This window comes from Erinaceus europaeus, chromosome 8 (assembly GCF_950295315.1).
Source record: "Erinaceus europaeus chromosome 8, mEriEur2.1, whole genome shotgun sequence".
Taxonomy (NCBI): domain Eukaryota; kingdom Metazoa; phylum Chordata; class Mammalia; order Eulipotyphla; family Erinaceidae; genus Erinaceus; species Erinaceus europaeus.
In genome coordinates this window covers 9,591,566-9,616,307 of record NC_080169.1, presented here as the reverse complement: position 1 = coordinate 9,616,307, position 24,742 = coordinate 9,591,566, and the positions used below count along the sequence as shown (strand labels likewise).

Sequence of the window (24,742 nt, the reverse complement as noted above, 5' to 3'; positions counted from 1 at the left end):
GTTGCAGTTCAACCCTCAGAATAGTGGGTTTAATGAGAATTTGCTTTGCCAAACTGATAAAGGCTAACAGAAGTCCTGCTTGCTAGTTCACCTTTGTAAACTTGACTTGCCTAAAATTAGAGTGGGGCATCTGGAAATATTGACTAACTTTGCTGACCACTGCCAGTGTACATGAAAGTACACAGTGCTGGGAAAGTGGGCTGGCTCTGCCTCAGCCGTGCTCCATGGACTGGAAGAACCTTTGGACTCTATTAGCACACAAAGGAAGTAGAAATGCATTGATTTCAAAGCTATATCCAGGACTGCCTCTAGCCTTTTCCATATCTTCCCTCCGGAAGCTACAAATTGAGAACAAGTCTTGGGGCCCTCTTTGTGGATAGGTGAATCTGGATTAGAATTAAGATTTCTCTCTCTTTTTAATCCAGTGGAACCCAACCTTTATGCCCTCAAGTCAGCAGCATGGAATTTATTGCCTCAGGGGATCCAGGTGAGAAAAAAAAATGATTCTAACAATCTGGTATCTGTTCTTTTGTATTGTTCATAATCTTCTGGGGGCAATAGGAAATTCAACAGCTGTAGTTGATGTTTCTTGATCGGATTAGTACTGAGCTATGATAAATCATCTTGAATATATATATATGTATATATTGGCCAGGAAGAGCAGAGAGGGCATATTTGTTCAGTTTGAGTTAATGATGACATCTTTTCTCAATATATGTTTTATTATAGAAGCTATAATGTATTTCTCTCTGTAGATTGAGTGTTTCACAAGTACTGAGAGGTTACTTTTTGGGAAGAAATCCAGGTATTTCTGAATCATTTGGAGGTTGATTGAGGCCTTTTTTACCAAAATGACCCTTTACCTGAGGAGACTGTGATTCACATGTTGGAGCTGATGAGAAGGCGTCAGAAGGCGTCAGAGTGTCTAAGACATTCCCCCTCATGGCGTTTTTCATCCTAAAACCATCTCTGACTGGCCCTCTTCTTTCCAGATGATCCAGGTCACTTTGGGACTAAGTGATGAACCGGGAAATTCGGCTTCATCATGCAAGCAACATTTCATCTCTGAACTAGTTGGATCCAGGCAAATCCCCTTTTGCAAAGTGAACCAACATTGGTTGGCTCTTGCTTTTCTTCATGATGTGGGAGTCTTCATAAGAACCCTTCCTCATGCTCTCACCCACCTACCCATCCCATGCTTATAGGAAAGAAAACACCTAAAGAGGCAAAGCCTTCCTTAGAACAGTCATACCGTGTCCTTTTACAAAAGGAAGTTGGGGGCATATGATACAGCTTGGTGCATGCATTAGGATTTAGCAAAGCACTCTGTTTTATCTCTCTGGATATTGATTGTGTGTCATGCCTCCAATCAAAGCCACATCATATTTGTTTGCTCTGGGAGAAAGGCAGGGTAATCGTTCTTTGGCGAATTTTACCTGAGGGAATTCTCTGTTCTGTGGATTTATCTGATAGGAAATTGTGAAAATGAGTAAGTCAATTCTTGACTCACTTTGCTCTTTTCTGTGAGTCTGTTGCCTCCAAACAAGCTGGGTATGGGCCAGCTCATCTCATTTTGTTGCTGGTCACCCAGATGCTGCATTTGGTTGAAGCACAAAGCCAGCAGGGAATGGTAATGAGGACACACTGGCAAGTTGGTTGGGCAGACAGAAAGGTTGCTCGAGAGTTACTCCCGTTGGATCAGGACTTGTTGTGTGGTGGCAGCTTCTGTTAATCAAGAAACACAAGACATAGAAGGAAGCAGAATCACTTGGTTTATTAAAATGCTAGCATTGTTATCACAAATCTTTGGAATATGATGGGAAGGGAAATTGGGGGAGCTTTAACATTTTAACTTAAAACCTGAGTTTTTTGTTTTGTATTGTTTTCACTGTATCTGACATTCAGGGACAAATACTTTCTGTGTGTGTGTGGGGGGGGTATCATGTCTATTGTCAAATTTTAGCAGCATCCTTGGCCTTTACCCACTAGATGCTTTTCCCTCCTCATTATACCCATCAAAAATATCTTCAGATATTGCCAAATGTCTCGTGGGGAGCAAATCCACCCCAATGAAGGCTTACCGTTCTGGTCTGTAGGATAGCAGTTTAGTTACTATTTAAATAAAAAAAAAAATCCTCCCCCCCTCCAATCATTCTCATTGCAGTAACTGGGTTCCCTTGGTTTGGATAATACATTTCCAAATACACTGCAAACAGAGAACTTACACATAGCACAAGGAGTTGTGGGCTATTCTGGTGGTTCTTAGAGAAATGTGTGGTTTAGGAATAGAGTTTTGGATTAACTATTTCTAAACCTGTTTTTTTTTTTAATGCATTTTGGAAGAATTTTAATGTTTATACCTTTCCCTCTCTGTTTAGATCTATCCATTCATTGATGTAACTTAAAAGCCAAGAGCTTCTCAGTTCTATTTGGAATGGAAATACTGATCCTTTGTCCAAAAATACCTCTATCACATATACAGTTCAAGCAATGGGCAGGCTCTGGCTGTCCAGGAAACAGGCCAGTTTTTTGCCAATCCCGTATTCAATCTAAACCTTCTGATGAGACTCCTAAAATCTTGCTGCAGCAAATATCACTGTGGATCCTACCCACGTTTTCTGGATTCCGAGCTGCCTCTCCAGGGAGTCACCGCTAACCACCCAGGCAAGGTTTTCCTGCCTGGAGCCCAGAATAACACGTCAGCTGCTGAGAACACCTCGAGTCCTTTTGATTTTTCTCTATAGTCACGTTTTATGTTCAGTTTCCCAGACGGGATGAACCAGAAATCATGCTTTTTTGGAAACAGATTTTTTTTTCATAGGAAAGAACTAAAACACCCTGAGTTGTCAGCAGCCTAGTCCGTGCTCTGAACCCCCAGCCTCGTGCCATTTCAGCTGAATCAGAGGACAACTTTGCAGTCACCTGCCTGGGGTGTTCATGTCTCTAGGCATGTATTTTTCACTGAATAACAGCAATGCGTGAGCAGCAGCTAAAATAACAGAGCCATGGAAAACTGCCTCCTTTTCTAGGCCTGTCTCCTTGTTCCAGGAGAAGTGAGCAAAGAAACCAATTAATAGCATGGATGAAAGCCGAAGGACATACGCTTTGCTTGAGAAGAAAAATGAACATTCTCGCTTCTTCATCTATGCCAACTTGGTATAGGGGCAGCTGCTGCCACACTGACAAAATGCTACTATAGGTTAGCGAGCCCTAAGGTGTGTATCCCTCCGAGCCCGGGGCAGGCTGGCCTCTATCTTGCATTCTTGAGAGAGAGAGAGAGAGAGAGAGAGAGAGAGAGAGAGAAAGGGAGCTCTTATCCTTAAACGAACTTTGTTTTTTGACCAGCTCACTAATTGTGATTGAAAACACCAGCTCCCCCAGCAAAGCACAAGCACTGAGTTAGGCAGCAGCAAGACAGGCCCTAATTGCTCCATTTACATAAAAGTAGAAACATACAACTTCTAAATATAAATCTCTGGCACATCGTGCCTTTTGCAATTACAGTCAAATAAGGTACCAGTTTCCCCTCCCGGTTCCTTCTCGCAGCAAGCTGCTCCACCGGGTTCTCCAGGGGCTGCTCCTCGAGGCGAGAACTGAGCCGTGCAAATGCTCCCGGGAGTAGCTGGGAGCTTTGTGATGTAGCCAGTGAATCAGGCCGCCTGCACTAGGTGAAAAACGCGGTGGCAGCGGGCCACCGTGCTAGCGCAGTAGCTGGTAGGGCCCAACTCCACACTCAGAAAGGGGACAGCTCGCCGGGCGATAGCTGCCTGTCCTGGCTGTCCGTCCGTCCGTCCCCGGGAGCCCGCCCGCAGGTCCCCCGTCCTGGTTGGTCCCTGACATTGGCTGCGCTTTCCGTCCTGGCACCAGAGACTGGGGCTGAGAGATTCCCAGCTGCACTCACTGAACAGTGATTTTTTTTTTTTTTCCTCTCTTTTCCCTTCCCCTTCCTGAATTCTCTAGCTGCCAAAAGGGGGGAAAAATCAAGAACTGCTCTTAAAAGAAGTTGCCCTTGCTGGTGCTCGGGGTAAACATAGAGGCTTTGGCCCTGAGTGCAGGCGCCGGCGAGCGGGCTCCAGCAGCGGCCGCGTTGCGGCGTGATCCCCGCGAGCTGCCAGCAGGTGCTGCTCAAGGTACAGTAGCCGGAGGAGCAGCGGGACCAGGGCTGGGGTGCGGGGACTGCTGCGGGGGGAGGGGGCAGGAAGTGAAAGAGAAACCAAACCGAGCAAGGAAGAGGTGATTGTCAGGAGCTGGGTTGCTGGCTCAAGCCCTGGGTCCTTGAGTTCGGTGCTGGGGTGGGGGTGGGGGGGCGAGAGAGAGATGGGGGGATTCTTGGCAGTCCAGAATATTCCACAGAAGTTCTTTGAACCTGCCTGTACCCTCTGCCTCCCACAATTTCATTTCCATTGTATGAAGAGGCATTTCGAGCGTGGTTCAGCTCTAAGGTGGTGGTGGTGGTGGAGGTGGAGGGGTCGGGAGGCAGCTACTGCATCACAGCTGGTGGGTTGACCCAGCAGGTGGGCATCTGATGGGCAGTCCTGTGAGAGCCACATCTAAGGTGAATCCTCTCTAATCGGGGTGGGGGTGGGGGTGGGGTGGGGGCTGCAAATCTCTGTGACATGACTGTTGAGAAAGATCCACTAGGCATCTCAAGAAATAACATGACATTATGCTTTGAGCTTGACGTTACAGTTCAGTATTGTGGGTCCCATTTTATAGATGAGAGTACTGAGGCCCCATGTTGATATCTTCAAGAAGCAATGGGAGTCTGGTTCCTTTTGTGCCCCACCCCACCCCTACACTCATTAACACGGTGATTTTGCAAGAATGTGAGGGTTCATGCAAGGGGGGGGGGTAGGGGCAGAAGGTAGGAAGGGAGAGGTTCTGCATCTTTGTATAGGGCTTGAGTCCATCAAATTCTAAACTGATGGGCAAGTTTGGAGTTAACCAACACTGATGCTGTTTCCTGTTTCTGTCTTTCCTTCTCAGATTCCCTCTGTTTCTCTACGACTTAATGATTTTATTTCCTACTTCATTTACTGCATGTGCAGTTCTTAGAATACTCTCCAACCCTGGTCCATCCCATCAGCATCCACAGTTTGTGCTGAACCAAAAGGGAGACTCACTTACACAGAAAACTGCTGGTGTCCTTCAGGAACCTGCTTAAACTACAACATCAGGAGGCCAGAACTTCTATGTTTTGCTTGTGGGCACAGTGAAAAGTTTATTTTATGCATGTTAAATCCTGCACACAAAACAACATATCTAGTCATATGGCTTTCATTAGCTCCCAATTTTGCACATTTTATGCAACTTGTCTTGAGTACCCAGTTGATACTTCAGCTATATTCCTTCAAAAAAACCTTTCTACCATTGTTTTCTGAAGACTCCTTCTTCCTGTGTTATTTCTCAGATTTGCTAGTCAACACCTCCATACCACCACCCCCCACACACACACCAGTATTATGACCATTGTTATTCCTAGTTCGAAGGACACTCCCTTCTTTGCATTGATCTTTTATTCTAGCAATTTAGAAATCATAGGAGTTGAAGTTCTGAAAATAGGTGCGTTTATTATTATTATTATTATTATTTTAATGTTTACTAGTTAGACTGGGGCTCCAAAGGACCCGGAAAGAATGTTTATAAAGTTCAGTAGCAGAGAATGAGTATTTCCAAAGTTCTTGGTGATACATGATTTATGAAGTAGGCATATTCAATTTCAAGACGTAAATGAGTAGTGCTAAGTTAGTGTGTATGTGGGGGTGGGGGTGAGGGTGAGGGTTTTTGCTATCATTCTATAGGTAGGCATATATTCCTGTTATCTCTTTTTCTCAGTGAAATAGCTTATTTTAAAAAGCAAACCTAGAACTCCCATAAAAAGCACTGTGAATTTTATTCCCTGTAAGAAACAATAAAGTACTTTGTAAATAGAGGCAATTTCATGAAATAACAGATGTTTTATGTGAAGACACAAAAACTGAACCTGGATATAATGAGAAGTGAGGGTACAAGCATTTAAAAACAGAAGAAAGAAACAAGATGAAAGTTGGGCATTCAATGAGGTATGTCTGCTGAACCCCAGTATTTCTCTAAGAGGTAGCTGAGTTTGTCAGAGGTTTAACTGGCTCAGTGATCAACCAGTAGTGTCACAGCAGTTAAGAAAGCTTTTCCATTAGATGATGAATTATGAAATATGCCTCATGCTAGAAAAGCCAGTCATCTGCTGATGTCATGCTGATTCTAGCCAATCCCAAACAAAGCCCCAGCCCTCCTCTGTTTGAGTGGTACCAATGTGTGAGTGTACAAATAAGTAGTACAGTATAAAACTTCACAGTGCCAATACCATGAAGAGGAACTCGGACAGCTCTTACCACATGACACAAGAGGCTGCTGGTGAAAGAGAGAGGACCGAAAAGGTAATGCTTTTTAACTCTTGCTTATAAACTACTTACACATTTAAAGTCAGAATGGTCAGGGAAAAAAAAAATTGCCACTTTTTGGCACTTCCCAGCACATTGAGATTTGTACCTTTTTGTATTCTTCAGGCAAGTTGATACAACTTTTAATAGTAGAAATGGGCAGGCAGATTTTATGTTTATACAACCAAACTCTCTCTCTCTCTCTGTGTGTGTGTGTGTGTGTGTGTGTGTGTGTGTGTGTGTGTGTGTGTGTGTGTGTAACTATGTCATAGAGAAAGCTATTTTCAAGAGTTACATTTAGGGAACACACATACATACAGAGAGAATTCAAATATTGATAACTTGCACTTTTCTAAATGCTGCTATTGGAACTTGAGTTAGAATGATTAAACTTCTAGTTCTATCTCAGACTCTCTTGTAAAGCACAATTCAACTACAAAATGCTTTGGGGACTGTATTTGTGGTGCCAAGTAGGTGGTTATGTTACAGAGATGTTTCACTAAGGATAACACCAATGTACCCTCTCTTCTATTCTTTTCACCACCACCCCACTTTAGTGAGAGATCATCATCATTATATTATTATTTTCACATTTTAGGAATAGTTCACAAAGTCTTAATAGTAGTAACAGGGTTAACTGACATTCCTAGAGGTGAAATCCTACAGCCTGGAACACAGAAAATCATGCAAGGAGTTTTTATGGAAAAGGGAGACCTTATATATAGTTTAGGAAACACATTGTTACCTGTGTTAACTGAAATTTTAACTTCAGTGGCCCGATGTTCTCAGCCTCCCCCATTTGTCCTCAGACCTTCTGCTTGTAGTAATGATATTTATTAACTTTTCCCACCCAAGCTGCACTGCTTGACTATCCTGCACTGAACACGCTAGATGTCAGATATAAGCTGACTGTATCTACAGGCATTGAGAAGGCTTATGTGTGGGAAAGAAACAGAGAAGGAAGAAAAGCTTTAACAGATGGGCCTCTTAAAGATACTCCTTCAAGATAAAAAGCAGTAAGACAGAACATGAAAAAAGGTTGGGGGGAGGGGGATAAAAATTAGGCAGTGTTTAACAATTCAGTTTTCTTTTTTGCTGAACACTAGACTCTATGATGGTTTCATCTGCACTCTTCCCTTAGGGAAAAAGAAACTATCAAGGAGCCAGTTCCTGTCCTGCATAAAATAGGAGGGCAAGATGGGGGAGCTGGGGGGTTGGTCTACTAAAATGCAGAGAATTTAACTTACCGATAGAGTTTTAAAGACTCTAAGACCAGATACTCAAGTCCTAGGAGCACCCCATTTGTTTAAAGTAATGCAGAAAAGGCCAAATGAATTTTGCATCTTCTCTGTGAAACCAAGCGCTTGTGGTGGTAGGCTGTAATTTGTGAATGCCTGTGCGTAGGGCAGAAGGGGGCGTTGGCTAAGGAAAAGGAGAGAGAGCTTCCCATGACAGGAGCAAGTAAAACACTGCCTGCCTGCCTGCCTGCCTGCCTGCCTGCCTGTGGATCTTTTAATAATCTTGCATTTTGCAGTTGGGGAAAGAAGAGCCCATTCTGTGACCCTAAACAAAAGTTCTATTGGACTCCCCTCAGATCCCCTGCCAGTGGGGTAGATCCTGAATACTTAAGTATGAATGAATGGAGAAAAGACAGGTCTTCAGGATTCCTCAGGCTAGAACTTTTGGCCCCAGCGGCCAGTGGTATCCTCAAACCTCTTCCCGACCCCCACTACCTCTCCACACACCTCCAGACATCAGCCCCACCCCCTGCCTGGTTCACCACCTTCCAAGCCATGGAATGGGTTGACTTTTTCAAGGCAAGTCTGTCCTCCCAGTGGATGGAGACAGTGCATTTGTTTGGGGGTTTTCTTTCCTTTCCAAAAGAGGAAGAAGGTGAAGGAGAAAGGGCTGGGCAGAGAAAGAAAGTAAAAGAAAAGAACAGAACAAAATTGGGAGATTTTTTTCCAGAAGGGAAAGTAGAACTCCTAAGAATGGTGCTATTTGAAAAGAGGTGTGTGCAAGAGAGCAATGAGCAGAGGGAAAGCAGCCTGTCAGAAACGGGCTGTCCCTCCCCTTCCTAATCACAGCCTTTACTCACAGACTAACGCCCTCCCTCTTCCATTCACTCACTCACTTAGGGCCAATCGTTCTCTCTCTCTCTCTCTCTCTTTCTCTCTCTCTCTCTCTCCCTCACTCCCTCCCTCTTCCCCTTCTCTCCCTCACTTCTCTCCCCCTCTCCTCTCTCCCTGTCTCTCTTTCCCTCCCATCCTCTCTCTGTCTCTGTCTCCCCCCCTCCTTCCCTCCCTCTCTTCTCCCTCCCTCTCTCCCTCCTTCTCTCTTACTCTGAGACAGTCAGAACTCTCCTTCCTGACAGCCACAAGCCTACAGCACTGACTGCATACAGAGAGAGGGAACCTGCAAACAAAACTTCACAGAAAACTTTTTTGTTCTTGTTCCAGAGAATTTGCTGAAGAAGAGAAAGGAAAAAAAAATTAAAACAAAAACAAAAACAAAAAAAACCAAACCGTACAACTACAACTACAACTACAACAGCAGCAACAACAAAACCTGTGGGTGAAGGGGGTGGGGGTTTGGAAAAGCAGGGCCTTTAAAAAAAAAAAAAAAAGCAATCACAACAACTTTTGCTGCCAGGATGCCCTTGCTTTGGCTGAGAGGATTTTTGTTGGCGAGTTGCTGGATTATAGGAAGGAGTTCCCCTACCCCAGGATCAGAGGGGCAAGGTGCAGCCCCCGACTGTCCATCCTGTGCTCTGGCCACTCTTCCAAAGGACGGACCCAACTCTCAGCCGGAGATGGTGGAGGCTGTCAAGAAACACATTCTAAACATGCTGCACTTGAAGAAGAGACCCGATGTTACCCAGCCGGTGCCCAAGGCGGCGCTTCTGAACGCTATCAGGAAGCTTCATGTGGGCAAAGTGGGGGAGAATGGGTTTGTGGAGATAGAGGACGACATCGGCAGGCGGGCAGAAATGAATGAACTTATGGAACAGACTTCAGAGATCATCACGTTCGCAGAATCAGGTTGGTGCTGGCATGGGGATGGGTAGTGTGTGTGTGTGTGGTGGGGGTGCTGTTTCTTTGACAGTCCTGGGAGGAACTTCCTTCCCTCCAGCTGTAATCTGCCTGTGAAGGTCATTAGTTATTAGGTGAAGGAAAGGGAGCCCCCCCACCCCACCCCCACCCCTCATAGAAAGACAATTGTCAGCACAGGCTGAGCTGTATCAAGCTCGCTGACACTTGCTAAATAAACTCTGCCTGACACCCCCTCCTCCCGGAGGAAGCTCCAGGGGCCAATTTGACCCTGGAAGCTGGTCTGCGAGGGGCTCTCTTGCATAGCCCTGGTAACCAGATTGGAAGAGGCATATAGGCAAGCTCCGGCATTTTGGGGCTTGGGGCGGGGGTGCTGGAAGAGGTAGGTGTATGCGGGGCTGGGGATGGGGGCGAGCCAAGAAGACTTCCCAGACACCTCTCCCAAGTTTTACTGGGGACGGGGGGGGGGGGGGGGGGGGGAGGGATATTCCATCTGGATAAAATGACACAGATGAAGCCATTGTCTTAAAACAAACTTTCCCTTTAAAAGTCCGATTAGGGGGCCGCATCAGAGAAGCAGGGCAGATTATTAATGACAGTGATTTTTTTTTTTTAACCTTTAGAAACTGTCAGGACAGCAGCAAGATATTCTAGTCATAAAAGTGCAACTCTGGAGGATAGCTGACACCGAACTAGAACTTACTTCTGGGGCACTGACTTTTGCTATCTGGAAGGAGAAGGGGGAGGGAGGAGAAGAAGAAAGAGTTTTGTTCTCTGTCAAGTCACGAAGAGCTCTCTGCCAAGGAATGCAACTTTGGCAAAGTGCTCTCAGATACTACACTGAACTTTCACTCAATTCTTAGAGGAAGAACTTTAATAAATAGATCTTAATCCCCAGCTCAGGGCCACACTAACCTGTTGCTGAATAGCAAATACCTGTCAAAATTGCAGATCTTAGTTCTGAAGCCAGGTTATTTATTTATTTATTTATTTATTTATTTATTTATTTTTGCAGTTAAGTGACACAGATCCTTTTGCATGCAAGTCCCTGCATGCCAGGGCACCCAGATGTGTTCATACTGTGCTACTTTCTTGGTCCTGCCAGGCTAAAGAACTATCTCCCTTGCCAACTCCATTTGAAAGGAATGCCATTGTTTTGTTTGGTAGAACATATGGCCAGTAAAGTATGTGCAGGGACTCCCAGCATTTTTGTTTAAAAGTTTGCTGCAGCAGTATAAACAATTAAGGCAACACTCAGAATTTCCAATCCTGAAAACCTGTTGACTCAGATGTTCTATTTTTTTTTTTTCAAGAAAGCCATACTAGACCTGGGCATCCTTTGTGTGTGTGTGGGGGGGTCCTGATAGCTCCTTGATTTCTGGACTTCACTGTGTACAAGGTGGCAGGGACACCAGTCCTAGGCAAGGCGGCTTAGGGCTCTCTCATTAGAAGTTCTTTTCAAGAAGGTCTGAAATCTTAACTTTCTTTCCCTGAAACTCTTTCTTGATGGGATCCCCCAGAGGACACAGCAATTATCAATTTACTTTTTGAAACTTATGGCAGAAAAATATCAGGTTGGAGTTTTCAAGTTGCCACTCAGTTTTCCTCAACCTTTACTAGCAGTAGAGTAGGAGAGAAAACATTTAATGACACTGGGGCTTGTGCAGGGCGTGATTTGCAGCCGTCTATTGGTCTGCTCTCTATCCAGACACAAAGGAACCGTGTATATATTTTTGTATACCAACTGCCCCACATGAGAACCTGGATTGTAGTCTCTCCTCAGTTGGCTTTATCCACAGCCTATGACTTACTATAGCTATGCCTTTGATTACTTTTCACATACACTTGGCGTTAGCCTTACGCCTCTGTTGATGACTTATCTGACATAACCCATTCTTCTCTTTACACTGAGCGGTTTTGCAGTGAAAGAATTTGATCCCTTTCAGCCTGTTTCACTTATGACCTTCATCTTCATGTCAGTCATCTTAGTTATATGAAATCTTGTCATAATTTAATTTTTCTCTTAGAGTATTAGCTTGAAAAAAATTAAGCTATCCTTTTTTTTTTTTTTTTTAAAAAAAGGTCAATCATTTTATTCATATGTCAGTTAAAGTCCAGTTTGTAATAGAAGGATCCTGCTATGTCAGTTTCTCATATGGTTTTGGGGAACTGCTAGATTCTTAGAAAAGCTGTATGACATTTGATTATTTTTCCCATTTAAGAAGTTTTACACGTAAACTTCAAGTCGATTTAATGTGATTTCACACATTTAGGGATTGCTGTATGGACAATCCACTTCTCAAGTAGAGGACCATGTCAATACTTGGTGGTTGAGTTTGTTAATTCAGGAAAGAGACTGATCATCTGAGTAATTGTAGTGCAGAGACAAGCATTTCTTATAGATTTTGAATTAATCCAACCTTAGTTCCACTCAACATAGGTCAGGTTTCAAGACCTTAGGAGAACATCAAAGGGCACACACTTGTTTCACACACAGAATCCAGTCAGTAAGTGTTCCCCATACAATTCATAGATGCCTTTTTCAACTTCAAGATTTCTCAATCCGAGAATATATAAATTTTCACTCTAACCTCCTTAATGTTTGAATAAGGCCAAGACACAGCTACAAAAAATTAAGGGACTATGAAAACTCAAGTGCCTAGAACTCTTTGAACTCAACCTGCCCCAGTTCATTATGCTCAGGTGTTAATTGTCCTATCTAGGTAAAGCTAATGTAGGTTGCTACTGATTAAGCGGTTCAAAATCAGTTTCAGGATCTCTGAAATTTATTCAAACATGTATGCATAATCTTCTTTTTTTGTGCATGTCTTCAAAGGCTTCTCAGGAACTTTAATGTATTTTTTGAGTATATGGCACACACTCTTTTGTGTTTGCCTTAAGATCTTAGAGAAAATAGGGGGTGAAGCCAAGCCAGTTAAGACTATAATTGGCAGTGACGTTAAAATAAGTGGCCTTCTTTACTGCTACCTCTATTCTTTTTATTTTCTATAGTAACTAGTTAGACAATGTACAGTAACAACATCTGATCAAATTTCTATATGATATCCAATGTATAAACTATCAGAGATTTACAGTAAGATTGATAGGTAGCACTTGTTGAAGAAAGGATACAGAAAGAGAAATGAATGAGATGTCTAGGTGTTGCTAAAGACAGCACATAAATCCTGCCTTCTGGGAGGTTACTGTACAAATTTTAGTTAGAAATAGACACTTCCCACACAGGGGTCTAAGGACATTTGCCTGATCAATGTTTGCCCTTCCCACTCACCCCAAACCTCCACTCCAAAAAAAAAAAAAAAAGAAAGCCAATTCAAGGTAGAGCTGACTTCCACTGTCCTACTCCAGTTTCTTTAACTTGCATGGGAAGTACCCCTCAATGCAGAGGCGCCTTTAGGGGCAACACACTTCTCTGAATAATGAGAAACAACTGGCCACAAGAGGGCGCATTCCAAAGACTTTTCCTCCTCCACAGTTAATCTGGGGAAACCCAGTTTTGCCTACTGGAAGCCCCAGTCTGTAGTACCCTAATCTCGGTGGCTATGAGATACAATTGACTACCTCACGTCCTCCAGAAAAAAAAAGTTAGGTTTGTATGGAATGTGAGGAACATGACTACCTGTAATACATTAAATGCTACAGGAGAAAGGAAATGGGGATTCTAGTATATGTGAGCATTCTGGAGCCCCATGGAAGACAGGAATGATAAATTTCAGAAGCAAACAAAGCAGAGTGTGGAGAAATGTGACTATGAATCATCAGCAATACTGATTTGCTCACACATCTCTCCCTAATACGGTTGTCTGGACTTTTACAAAAATGTCTTCCATCTTCCCTGGATGCTTCATTTGCTTGTGTTATCAAGCCTTTTCACAAGTGACAAATGACAATGGGAGAGAGAGAAAAAGAAGGCTATTTATTTAGCGCCTTGTGGGAACATGGTGTGCTGTTTCAGAGCCTGAGTATGTCTCTGAACTATGGATTTGGAGGGGAGTGACAGAGAAAGACGTGAAAAGAGATACATAGTAGTTTGGGTTTTTGAAGTAAGTATTTTGTGGTAGGGGAGGGGCAAGTGTCAGTGTAGAAATTCAGTTATGATATCTGGATAGCTCAAGTGATATTTTCCCAAGCACTTTTTATTCCACCACAAATGGAAGCATTGCCCCCCCCTTTTTTTCCTGGCTACAGTCTATTAGAATAAGATCTCTTAACTGTCCTTTACCAGTCTTTATGCTCAACTGGCTCACTGATTAAAAATCAAAGTCCTCAAACATTGGAAGAAATCTTTGAGCCTTAAGGTGTTTTTTTTTTTTTTTTTTTTTTTCCTACTTCTTTCCTGGAAGCCAGAGCCCCTTTCTCTCTAAATCTGTAATCTCCTTTTTCATCACCATTTAATGGCAGGTCTAGGGATATGACTGGAGATTGGCAGTTCAATAGGGGACCATAAAAAAAAAAGTGTTAGAGTTTAAGTCAATTGATAATTTATGGCCAGATCTGTAATTCTACAACAGGAAAGATCCCCTACTGTAGGTTAAAGGAGGGATAACCTTTAAAACCTCACTAGCTGTCTTACACAGAACCCCTGGAGTTAATGCTTCAGAGAACACACATGCTATAAATGGTAGTTCTATAAGTTCTGGCCAGATCTAGGCATGGTGAAACCTGGGTGAAGAATAGAAAACTAAAGTAACAGCCACATTGTACGGGGAGGCTTTCCTCCCTCTGGTGAGTTTAAATCCTCTATAAACGACAAGGCTTTCCAGTTAACATTAGAGACATAATTATTACCCATGGGCAGAAGGGCAGCATACTTTAGTAAGGCCCTGGTGAAAACAAAACGAGACAGAAACCAAACAATGCCTGTGTATTGCTTATTGCATTGCAAATGTTCATAAAATCCACACACATTTGAGATGCCGGACTTTGGGGGCAGGGAGGCAGGTGGGGTGAGCAGTAGAGTGGGGGCGGGGGAGAATGAGAGGCTTAACCCTTGAAATGCCTGCCTCTGCGATGGCATTATTAAAAACATTTGCAAGATTCTGAAAGCAAAGGGGAATGTCCTTTCAGATATCATCATCATCATCATCATCATCATTTTTACTTCCAGTTGCTATCATCCTTTCTCTGACAGGCTTCCCTCCCCCCCACCCCTGCCACCCCCAGCAATATCTCAAAGGTATTCCCAGTAAGGTGCGAAACTGATCACTCCCGCCCATTTTATGCACTTTCCCCTCTGTCTCTTGGGGATGTGTCCACCAAGCTCAGGGAGGCTTAAGTGTTGAAATATTATCACCCACATGGGTGTGCGTGGGACTTTCTTAGTGAATTACTCAGAGCAGGCTGTGATACAAGCTTTGCTCACAACCCTCAAGAGGGAAAAAATAGCACAGGGGATGAAAAAATATTGTCAGAGAATAGGTAATGAAAGGTTAGCAAAGCCACCCGCTGTATCGAAATAGGTAATAACATAGGAGCCCCATGTGCACCTGTATGAGCGAATGCTATACCTGCCTCCAAAGCATGATGGGAAGCCTTCATTTCAGGATTTTACAGCAGGAGATCATTTAAGTCAGATCTGAGAGTGATTAGTAATTGATCCTAAACACCACAGCCTCAAGCAACCTTCTTTGCATAGAGATTAAAAGATTGGAGTATCCTGAAAACATCACTGCAGGATACGGATGTCTCTCAGGTAAACTACAGGAAAAAAGGGGGGAGGGGATATAAACAGGAGGCTAGTCGGATTTTTCATAGCTAAGGAATTTGAGGGTTGGCATATCTTTCTGAAACTCCCCATCCTGAGAAATACTAATTTCATCAAGCTTCTGGCTGTCTCAATTTCCCCACCCCACCCCCACCCCCTTCTGCAATGAAAGCTAAATGTCAAAGAAAAACAGGCACTGCTTAATAAGTCAGAATACAATAAAACTTTTAAAAATGTACCTGCAGTTAAGGTAGACATTAGGAGGGCTTGGATCTCTTTCTTTCCCCTGTTCGCCTGAGCATTATGGCAAGAGCATTTTCGTGAAATTGGATCTCAGTTTTATTATTTTTTTCCCCTGATAAAATTTCATGCAGTATACAAATAGCAGTTCCAGAAATGGACACCAGGAGAAGGAGGCGACAGGCATATCAATTAGTAGGGGGGGGGGGGGAATCCAAATGTCTGAAATATGGGGGAGAGATGCCGCACATAGGCAATAGATGCAGATACAAGGAACAGAATCTTTCAGCTCAGATAATTAAACTGACACGAAAATCAGGGCTGCGGAGCTGTACCACGTGCAGGCAGTGCTGTACGGCTAATTATCAGCCAGGACCAGGACGGAAGTCATCTTATGATGACTCTCTGACCCTAATGGAACAGCACCTGACAGATTGAGCCCCCTCTAATGAGTATTCTCTTTGTACAATCCTCTCTCAGGAACACTAAATCATTTGCTTCCAAGTACAGCTGCCTGTGAAGAAGGGGAGAGGCTATATCATGCCTCAGAAGCCTGCTCTTATGAGGGGCAATGTGTAGGCTGTGTACTGGAAGCAAGGGACCTTGGCCTCCGGGGCCCTACAAAAACAATTGGCTTGTGCTACCACTAGCTCAAGTCTACTGATTAGACTTCCCCTGTCACCTTCCTCCATCATCATCTGGCTTCTCCAGATTCTATCCATGCCCAGTCCAATGTGTGTAGGTCAGCACTGCGCCTGGGTCCTCTTTTGACCTGTAGGCCATTTATCTTAATCCTTAGCCCCTCCTGTTAAGCACGGGGGAAAAACTGAGCAGAGCCTGTGTGGGAATGAGTTACCTGAAACCCAGAGAGCTCTCCCATCCCAGGGATCAGGCAGATTCTCCAGTTTCACACTCTTTCCTAGAGAGACAAAACACAACCTTGTGCCCTTTGGCTTCTCTAATTTAGTAGCTACTATCTTTCTGTCTTTAGACTGACACCCTGTGCAGTTTAGGGTTTCAGAAGCTGACCAGCAGAGAGGCAGAAGGGAGAACAGCGGGTAGCTTGTTAACATTTTCCTGGGGCTGGGCGGATGTGCCCCTGAGGAGGGAGCAGGGGACACTCCTCCCTGCAGGTTAGTTAGGCTTGGCAGCTTCTGCAGCCTTCTCTGATCTCCCAGGACCCTACTATCTTGAAATCTGCAGCCAACTTGCCTTTTTATATTTAAATGATTAAACTCTCCTTCCTGGAACCTTTTGTTTTCTTAAAAAAAAAAAAAAAGACAATAATGCTCCCTTCTCAAATCTTTGCAAAGGATTGGACTGACATTAAAAAAAAAAAAAAGGTATCTTGCTTTTCTTAATTAAAAAGGAAACTTTCCCCCCTCTTATTGCTCCCCACTCATATGATCTAAGCAAAGGTACTCCCCTTACCATCACCACTGTCAAGGCCAGAAATCTAGCCAGTTTATACAAAGATGCCAGAGAACTTATTCATAAGCAGGCCTTTTCGGCCCTGGCCTCTTTGAATTTACCACTATCGTAATCACAGTGCGCAGGGTGTGTTAAATTAAGAACAGAATCCATAGTGCACAATGCACAGAGAAGCCTGCCTTCTGCTGCAGAGAACTTGAAACCCTGCCTACAATTTATAGTACCGTAAACATCTCAGGGCTGAGAGTGATGAGTATGCTTGGATATCCGTTAGCTATAGAAATCCAGGCAGGGAGACCCTCCTAGGGAGTTGTGAGTGCTCAGATGAACTTCTTTAAGAGTCTTCTCAGATTTGTGCAGTAGATGCGTGCAGGGTGGACAGTTATAATCAGGTACATGCAGGAGAAGGTTGAGGAGAAAAGATATGTTCTGAAAACCATCTGGTGATAAAGTGGAAGTGTAGGAACTGCCTGATTAATTGAATTCTGATCTGGGCCCCTGTTCCTTATAGTAAATGTTATTGTGTGGATAAACACACAGGTGCAGTGCTTATGGAAATACAAGGAAAGAAAGACTTGGCTTTCTAATTTTAGAGTTAACAAGAACAGAGTGGTTGTTGAATCCAACGGTCCTGCCAGGGTTGGGACTTCCTCTATATTAGCAGCAGATACTATAATTAGTGTACACTCTGCTGCTTTTAAAAAAAGAAATATGCAAAAAACATGGTAGATTCAGAGACAGGCAGTGCCTATTTAATCAGATATAAACCAATGGTAAGGATGCTTCTAGTTGTTAATACTAATCAAATCATCAAGTTGAGTTATTTTTCTCCAAAGTACTGGGACAGGAAATGAGGTAACTGAGCCCCCCAGGCCCCAGGAATTCTAACTAGAGATGTCAGGAAAGGCTTTCAGAGGTAATGTCCTTTGACCTTAAATTTGAACCTTTATTCGGGATAGCCTCAAAAGGTGGTTTGTTGGGAATGTGAGTATATTGGGCCAAAAGAACTGAAAATGTTACTTCTCGGAGGTGAGAGAGTACATGAGATGCCCAAGGCATCACAGGGGACACAGCTCATTAGGAGACAATTGATGTAAAAGGCAGAGTCTCTATTCTGAAAGCAACATGAACTCTGAGGAGAAAGTGCCATGGTCAGGTCTGCCTTTGGGAAGGACTGACTGTTCAGTCTGTTCCATGAAATGATTGACTAGAAAGAAGCCCAGCTCCATGCAGGAGAGGAGTCTTTGAGTCTTCTCCACTGTCCCAGGGAGTAAGTGATGGGGAAGGGAGGTAGAGGAGGCACAGGCTAACTCCCTTGACTGTCTGCCACACAGACTTAAGATAGTAGTGGGCATTTGATTCTTAATGTGGGAATAATGGTGTCGCTAGAGCTTGCTAGAATTTGCAGTGTGTTCCTTTTTTTCAATATTTACTTATTTATTATTGGATAGAGACAGGAATGGAGAAAGGAGGGGGAGACAGAAAGAGAGAGAGAAGACAGAGAGAAACCTGCAGCCCTATTTCACCACTTGAAAAGATTTTCCTCCTGCAGGGGGGCTTAAACCTGGATCCCCGTGCACTGTAATGTGTGCACTGAACCATGCGTGCCACTGCCCGGCTCCCCAGTTTACAGTGAGCTTTTACTTATGCTATCTTGTTGGATCCTTCCAAACCTGTTGGGATAATAGGATAATAGGTCAGATGTTATTCCCCATTTTTATAGAAGGTGAAACAGATTAAGCAATTATTCTGCAGACACAGGGCACTGAAGAGCCCAGACCACCTCAGGTCTAGGCCCTCTTCTTCTTAGAGCAAGAGATGACAAACCTTTAAAGGGCAACATCTTTGTGGACTAGAAGAAAAAAGAAAAAAAGGTCTCTGTCACAGCTACTCAACTCCATGCTAAAGTGCAAAAGAGCAACCATAGCCTGCTATTAAGAAACAAGAAAGCTGAGGCTCAATAAATAACTTCTTTATGGGCACTAAAATTCAAGTTAATATGATTTTCTCACAACACACACACACACACACACATTTTTTTTTTTCTTCCACTGCTTAAAAATAGTGAAATCCATCCTTGCAGCTCATAGGTAATTTGTTTGCCTCTGTTTATGATGGTCTGTAGCAGAGGACTCCGTTCGCCTGACATCCGTGAGTAGACACAAACCCTGGAACTGATGTGTGTCCGTGTTCTCTCTTGTGCTGTGTTTCAGGCTCAGCCAAGAAGACACTGCACTTTGAGATCTCCAAAGAAGGCAGTGACCTGTCCGTGGTGGAGCGTGCGGAAATCTGGCTTTTCCTCAAAGTCCCCAAGGCCCACAGAAACAGGACCAAAGTCACCATCAGGCTCTTTCAGCAGCAGAAGCAGCTTCAGGGCAGCCTGGACACTGGGGAGGAGGCAGAGGAGGTGGGTTTCATGGAGAGGAGTGAACTGTTGATATCGGAGAAGGTGGTGGATGCTCGCAAGAGCACCTGGCACATCTTTCCCGTCTCTAACAGCATCCAGAGGTTGCTAGACCAGGGCAGAAGTTCCCTGGATATTCGGATTGCCTGTGAGCAGTGCCATGAGACAGGTGCCAGCCTGGTGCTCTTGGGGAAGAAGAAGAAGAAAGAAGAGGAAGGAGAAGGCAAGAGGAAGGACAAGAAAGATGGAGAAGGAGGTGCAGGTGGAGAGGAGGACAAGGAGCAGTCCCACAGACCCTTCCTCATGCTGCAGGCCCGCCAGTCTGAAGACCACCCTCATCGCCGCAGGCGGCGGGGCTTGGAGTGTGACGGCAGGGTCAACATCTGCTGTAAAAAACAGTTCTATGTTAGTTTCAAGGACATTGGCTGGAATGACTGGATCATTGCTCCCTCTGGCTACCATGCTAACTACTGTGAGGGTGAGTGTCCGAGCCATATAGCAGGCACATCTGGGTCCTCTCTCTCTTTTCACTCGACAGTCATCAACCACTACCGCATGAGGGGTCACAGCCCTTTTGCCAACCTCAAGTCGTGCTGTGTGCCCACCAAGCTGAGACCCATGTCCATGTTGTACTACGATGATGGGCAGAACATCATCAAAAAAGACATTCAAAACATGATCGTAGAGGAGTGTGGGTGCTCGTAGAATACCTATTCTGGGGGGAGGGGGGCGGGGACAAGAGTCGTCCAGAGAAGACAGTGGCAAAATGAAGATTTTTTTTTTTTTAAAAAGATTTCTGACTTAAACAACCAGATAGAAATTTATTAAAAACAAAACTGAAGACAAAAACCTGAAATAGATGGAAGAAGATGTGGGGAAAAAAATTTTTTTTTCTTTAGGCAGGGCTCAGAGATGAAGCAATGAAGGAGACAGGAATTGGGAGGGGAAAGGAGTATCGTGTACCTTTCATTTCTTCCAAAGTCAAAGTGATGACGATGACAATGTCAACTGACGGTTGCTTCAATGGGAGTATTGTCTTCTCCTTTTCAGTTCGCTTTCAGTGTGAGCCTCTGAGTCAACTTGTCTGGTCCTCAGTACTGTGGGCTGGCATAACCCAAAAAAGCATCTAGAAAGCCAGGAGTTGAAAGGGCCAGTTATAGGCACTTTCCCACCCATTACCCAGGTCATAAGGTGTGTCTGTGGGACCCTCTCTCTGTGTAGATCAGCCTGCGCCCATGTACATAAACACAGATATCCTTACATACCATGCAACACACACTCACACACCACCCCACACATCCCGTCCCAACACATACACACACACACGCACACACAGACACCACTCCATGCATATCCCCATACATCCCATCCCATCACACACACACACACACACACACACACACACACACACACACACACACACACACACACCAGCTACCACACATTGAGGCATTTCCACTATACCACATACTTGCATATTTTGATGGAAAAACAATAGTGTGAAGGTTTTCACACTTTCTTCTTCTGCACCACTTTAGCAACAAAACAAAACAAACAACAACAATAAGAAAAACCAATATTGAAAAAATGGGGAACAAGAATGGGAACAGTGAAAGATCAAGGAACAAAGAATACCAAGTGATACATTTCGTCAAGGTGCTTATGATCTTAGAACTATGCAACCTAATAGGTTTGAAACTGTTTACCTGAGAGAGAACAAAAAGAGAGACTTTTTTTTTTGTAATGGAAGTAACCTGATTAATTTTTATTTTCTTCAAGGAGAGATACTTGAAAGGAATATGTTTGTCCATCTGTTGGATCCAAACATTTCTATATTTTGTAAATGTTGTTTTTTTTTTTATCGTTTACTATTTGCACTACAATGGTGTTTGACCTGTCTAATCCTTATTTAACAAGTATTTTCTTTGGGTGGGGGTGGGGGGGGGTTAAGAGCGCACTTAATGTGAGCTATAAAAGAACTGCTACAGCACACAAAATAGCTATTTTTATTATTATAATTATAATTATTATTATTATTTTGTACCTTAAAAATAGAAGACACATACACCAAAGACATTTGTGTGAGCCTTTAAACAGTCTGTCTGTGGTTGATACCATTCACTATCAATGAGTCAGGGGTTGGGGGTTCAAGGTTGAAGAGAGCGGATTGTGGGATTGTGTGCAGGCTTCAAAAGACCTGAGAAGTTTGTATTTTGACTCCTTTTGCATCCATGACACAGGACATTGCATACTGGATGTACAGTAGTTGTACACTGTTGGATATCAAGTTCAACCCAATTCATGCTTGTATATGTATATATACATTGCTTGTGCATATGCATATCTGTGTGCATATATATATATAGACATGTATTGCATCATGTCGATATGCATTTTAAGCACTTCAGGCTGTCGTTTTTAAATGTTCTTAAAACAATGAATGTTTGTGTGAAAAAACACAGTATTTTTAAGAAGGATAGGCTATAGTTTTTGCTTTTCCTCTGAACTAGGTGGGCACATTTCAAAGTTTCACTGGGGAAGGAGCCTGGAAATTCTAGTAGATATTCAGCAAGACTCTCTTCCAATGTACAGGGATCCAATTTCCTCCCATTTCTTATTCCCCACTCCTACACTGTGCTTTTCTTTTTCTCCCTGCAGGAAAGTCAGGAAACTCCTGTTAAGCAAAGCTTTACATAATTTTTTGTTTTGTTTTGTTTTATTTTCAGATTCTTCTATGTTGGAATCAATCTTAAATGCTTTCTCAGAAAGAAAAGAACTTACAATGTCAGATTAAAAGAGTCAATAGCTTTTTATGATAAAAAGCTGGTTGTGAGAAGTACAAATTGCACAGTGGGACAAAATAATGTTGCTAATAGTTAAAAGATGGGTAATTTGTGGTGAGATATTATGACAGTGGGAGTAAGGAAGAGAATAGATAGGAAGCAGGGGTGGAGGCAATATGAAATTTCTTTATATTTCCATTTACAACCAAAACTCTTGATGTGAAAATTTTTATGTATTGATTCAGATATACAAAAAGAAAAAAAAAAGTTTTATAAAAGGACATGCTTAAAGTTAATTATTTACTAATTTAGTCCATAGAACTTAGTCTATCAAGACAGTCAAAAGTTATTCATCTATGTGCTTTTAAAATACCAAGCCTAAAATAAGATGCCAGATCTGAATTTTTACCGGCTTGTTTAAAGTTGGAAAGAAAATGGAAATATTGATAATACTTGGTGAAAGTTAGGTTCATCAGGATTTTGTAAAATATTGATACTTTCAATGCTTTCAACTATACATCAAGTCATATAACCACCACCACAATAATAATAATAATAATAATCATAATCATAGTTAAGCAAAGTAGCAGTGAGAGACTGAACATTACCAAATGTGGTCTATATCAAGTATCCTGTAATAATACTGGGCTGTAGTTAGGCAAATTGATTTCATTTCTGGGAAGATATGCTTACTATGTTCTGGTAGCCCACTTGTTCTCTTCAGGAAATACAATATATACTCCATGAGCATGGGTTCTAATTAAAGGGAAAACCAGAAAAACTGACATTTAGTTCCTCACTCTTAACTATGACCTAGAAAATCATGCAAATGGGGTAGGTGAAGGTGAGTGAGGAGAACTCAAGGAGAGAAGTAGTGACATACAGCTTGACAGAATTTTATGAAAAATGGATGGACTTTTGAACTGCCTCTTATTGGTACTGAAAGTACTAATGTAGCCTATCTAAACAGTATGGAGAACAAAGTTCTAGATCACTGTGCAATCGCAGAGACAGTCAAGGCAATGGAAAAACTAAAAGGTTAGAAACCATCTAATACCTGGCCATAGCTCCCATTCATCTCAAATATGTATGTTATTTTTTAAGCCCTTTATTACATCGGAAGAATGATGGATTTTGGTTAGTGGATCGAATGACTAGAGAGAAATGAAATTCATAAAAGGATATTTTTAAAGGGATGTCTTATTTTAAATCAAATTTATTTACATGCATTTAGATAATAAGGGTATCACATATCCACTAACTTTAAACTGATTATATTAAATTTATTGGACCGTGGAATATAATTATAAACCATGTTTAGTAATCTTGGAAGATAAGAGTCTTAAGAACAATCTTTTACATATGGTATCATGAGACCAAGAGAAAAAGCTTTTAAATTAGACCATATCAGAGTTTTCATAAAATATTTTCCTCTTACAGAAGGGTTGTTCTAGCTGAGCTTAGCATCTCTAATTTTTCCTCCAGTACTGACCTCCCCACGAATCTTAAAAGCTCTGATGAGTATTTATCACTAGATTTATTTTTTTAAAATAAAGGTGTATACTTTGTAAATTGAATTTGCTTTTTCTGAAGAAGAAAAAAAAAGTTGTAGCTCAAATTCTAGCACACTGAGTTAAGTTACTCTCATCCCTAGGGACCAAGCAATCCTTTATTTAAGATTGATTCCACACTCCATTTGCAAGGAGGGTGTCTGTATTTTCCTCTAAGGTAAATGAATTGTATTTTTTTTCTCCCCCACAGAATTTGATCTCAAGAAGTGCTTCTCAAAAGTAGAGCACATAAATGCCTCGATTGTATTATGCTTAGATTAAAATTACCATGTTCACATGAAAAAATGATTTCCTGTGGGCCTTTTGGCAACTTCCCCTTTCAACGTAGAGAAAAACTTAGTCACCCTAAAAACCTACACAAAGAGATGAAACTTGTAGATGTGGGCAGAAGGTTTGGGGGTGGACATTGTATATGTTTAAATTAAACCCTTTATCACTGAGAAGCTGTTGTATGGGTCAGAGAAAATGAATGCTTACAGACTGTTCACATCTTCAAGAGCAGAAGCAAACCACATGTTTCAGCTGTATTGTTATTTATTTTTATGCATAAAGTGAATCATTTCTTCTGTATTAAATTTCTTATGGGTTTACCCTCTATTTAAATACTTTGGAAAAAAAAACAGTGCATTGACAATGGGTTGATATTTTTCTTTAAAAGAAAAATATAATTATGAAAGCCAAGGTAATCTGAAGCCTGTTTTGTTTGAAAATTTTTATGTTCTGTGGTTGATGTTGTTTGTTTGTTTGTTTTTATTTTGTTGTGTTTTTTTGCATAATACATGCAGTTCTTTAACCAATGTCTGTTTGGCTAATGTAATTAAAGTTGTTAATTTATATGAGTGCATTTCAACTATGTCAATGGTTTCTTAATATTTATTGTGTAGAAGAAGTACTGGTAATTTTTTATTTACAATATGTTTAAAGAGATAACAGTTTGATATGTTTTCATGTGTTTATAGCAGAAGTTATTTATTTCTATGGCATTCCAGCGGATGTCTTGGTGATTGCGAGGCATGCAGTCAATATTCTGTACAGTTAGTGGACAGTATTCAGCAATGCCTGATAGCTTCTTTGGCCTTATGTTAAATAAAAAAAAAAAAAACCTGTTTGGGATTTATTATT

General features: G+C 42.2%; 1 protein-coding gene and 2 long non-coding RNA genes across 4 annotated transcripts; 2 read left to right on the top strand and 1 right to left on the bottom strand.

Moving 5' to 3' along the window:
- Positions 1-413: 413 nt before the first annotated feature.
- Positions 414-15,566, bottom strand: LOC132539860 (uncharacterized). The gene is made up of 2 exons (XR_009551126.1): positions 15,431-15,566; positions 414-1,725 (listed from the first exon to the last, which is right to left on the bottom strand). It is a non-coding gene; the product is annotated as an uncharacterized LOC132539860 (long non-coding RNA).
- On the top strand, positions 432-5,382 carry LOC132539859 (uncharacterized). The gene is made up of 3 exons (XR_009551125.1): positions 432-487; positions 3,961-4,130; positions 4,987-5,382. It is a non-coding gene; the product is annotated as an uncharacterized LOC132539859 (long non-coding RNA).
- Positions 6,300-24,742, top strand: INHBA (inhibin subunit beta A). Of its 2 annotated transcripts, XM_060195876.1 has the most exons (3): positions 6,300-6,416; positions 8,879-9,460; positions 19,076-24,742. In XM_060195876.1, the coding sequence occupies exons 2-3, from the start codon at positions 9,073-9,075 to the stop codon at positions 19,969-19,971; spliced, it is 1,284 nt and encodes a 427-aa protein (XP_060051859.1). In that variant the 5' UTR covers positions 6,300-6,416; positions 8,879-9,072; the 3' UTR covers positions 19,972-24,742. The 2 variants fall into 2 exon arrangements, with proteins under 2 accessions (XP_060051859.1, XP_060051860.1); XM_060195877.1 differs by lacking the exon at positions 6,300-6,416 and having other exon boundaries at positions 8,333-9,460.

Excerpts from the sequence above, each read along its gene's own strand:
- INHBA (XM_060195876.1), top strand. The coding sequence starts at position 9,073 with ATGCCCTTGCTTTGGCTGAGAGGATTTTTGTTGGCGAGTTGCTGGATT. Across the intron at positions 9,461-19,075 it reads CATCACGTTCGCAGAATCAG|GCTCAGCCAAGAAGACACTG; the intron begins GTTGGTGCTGGC and ends GCTGTGTTTCAG.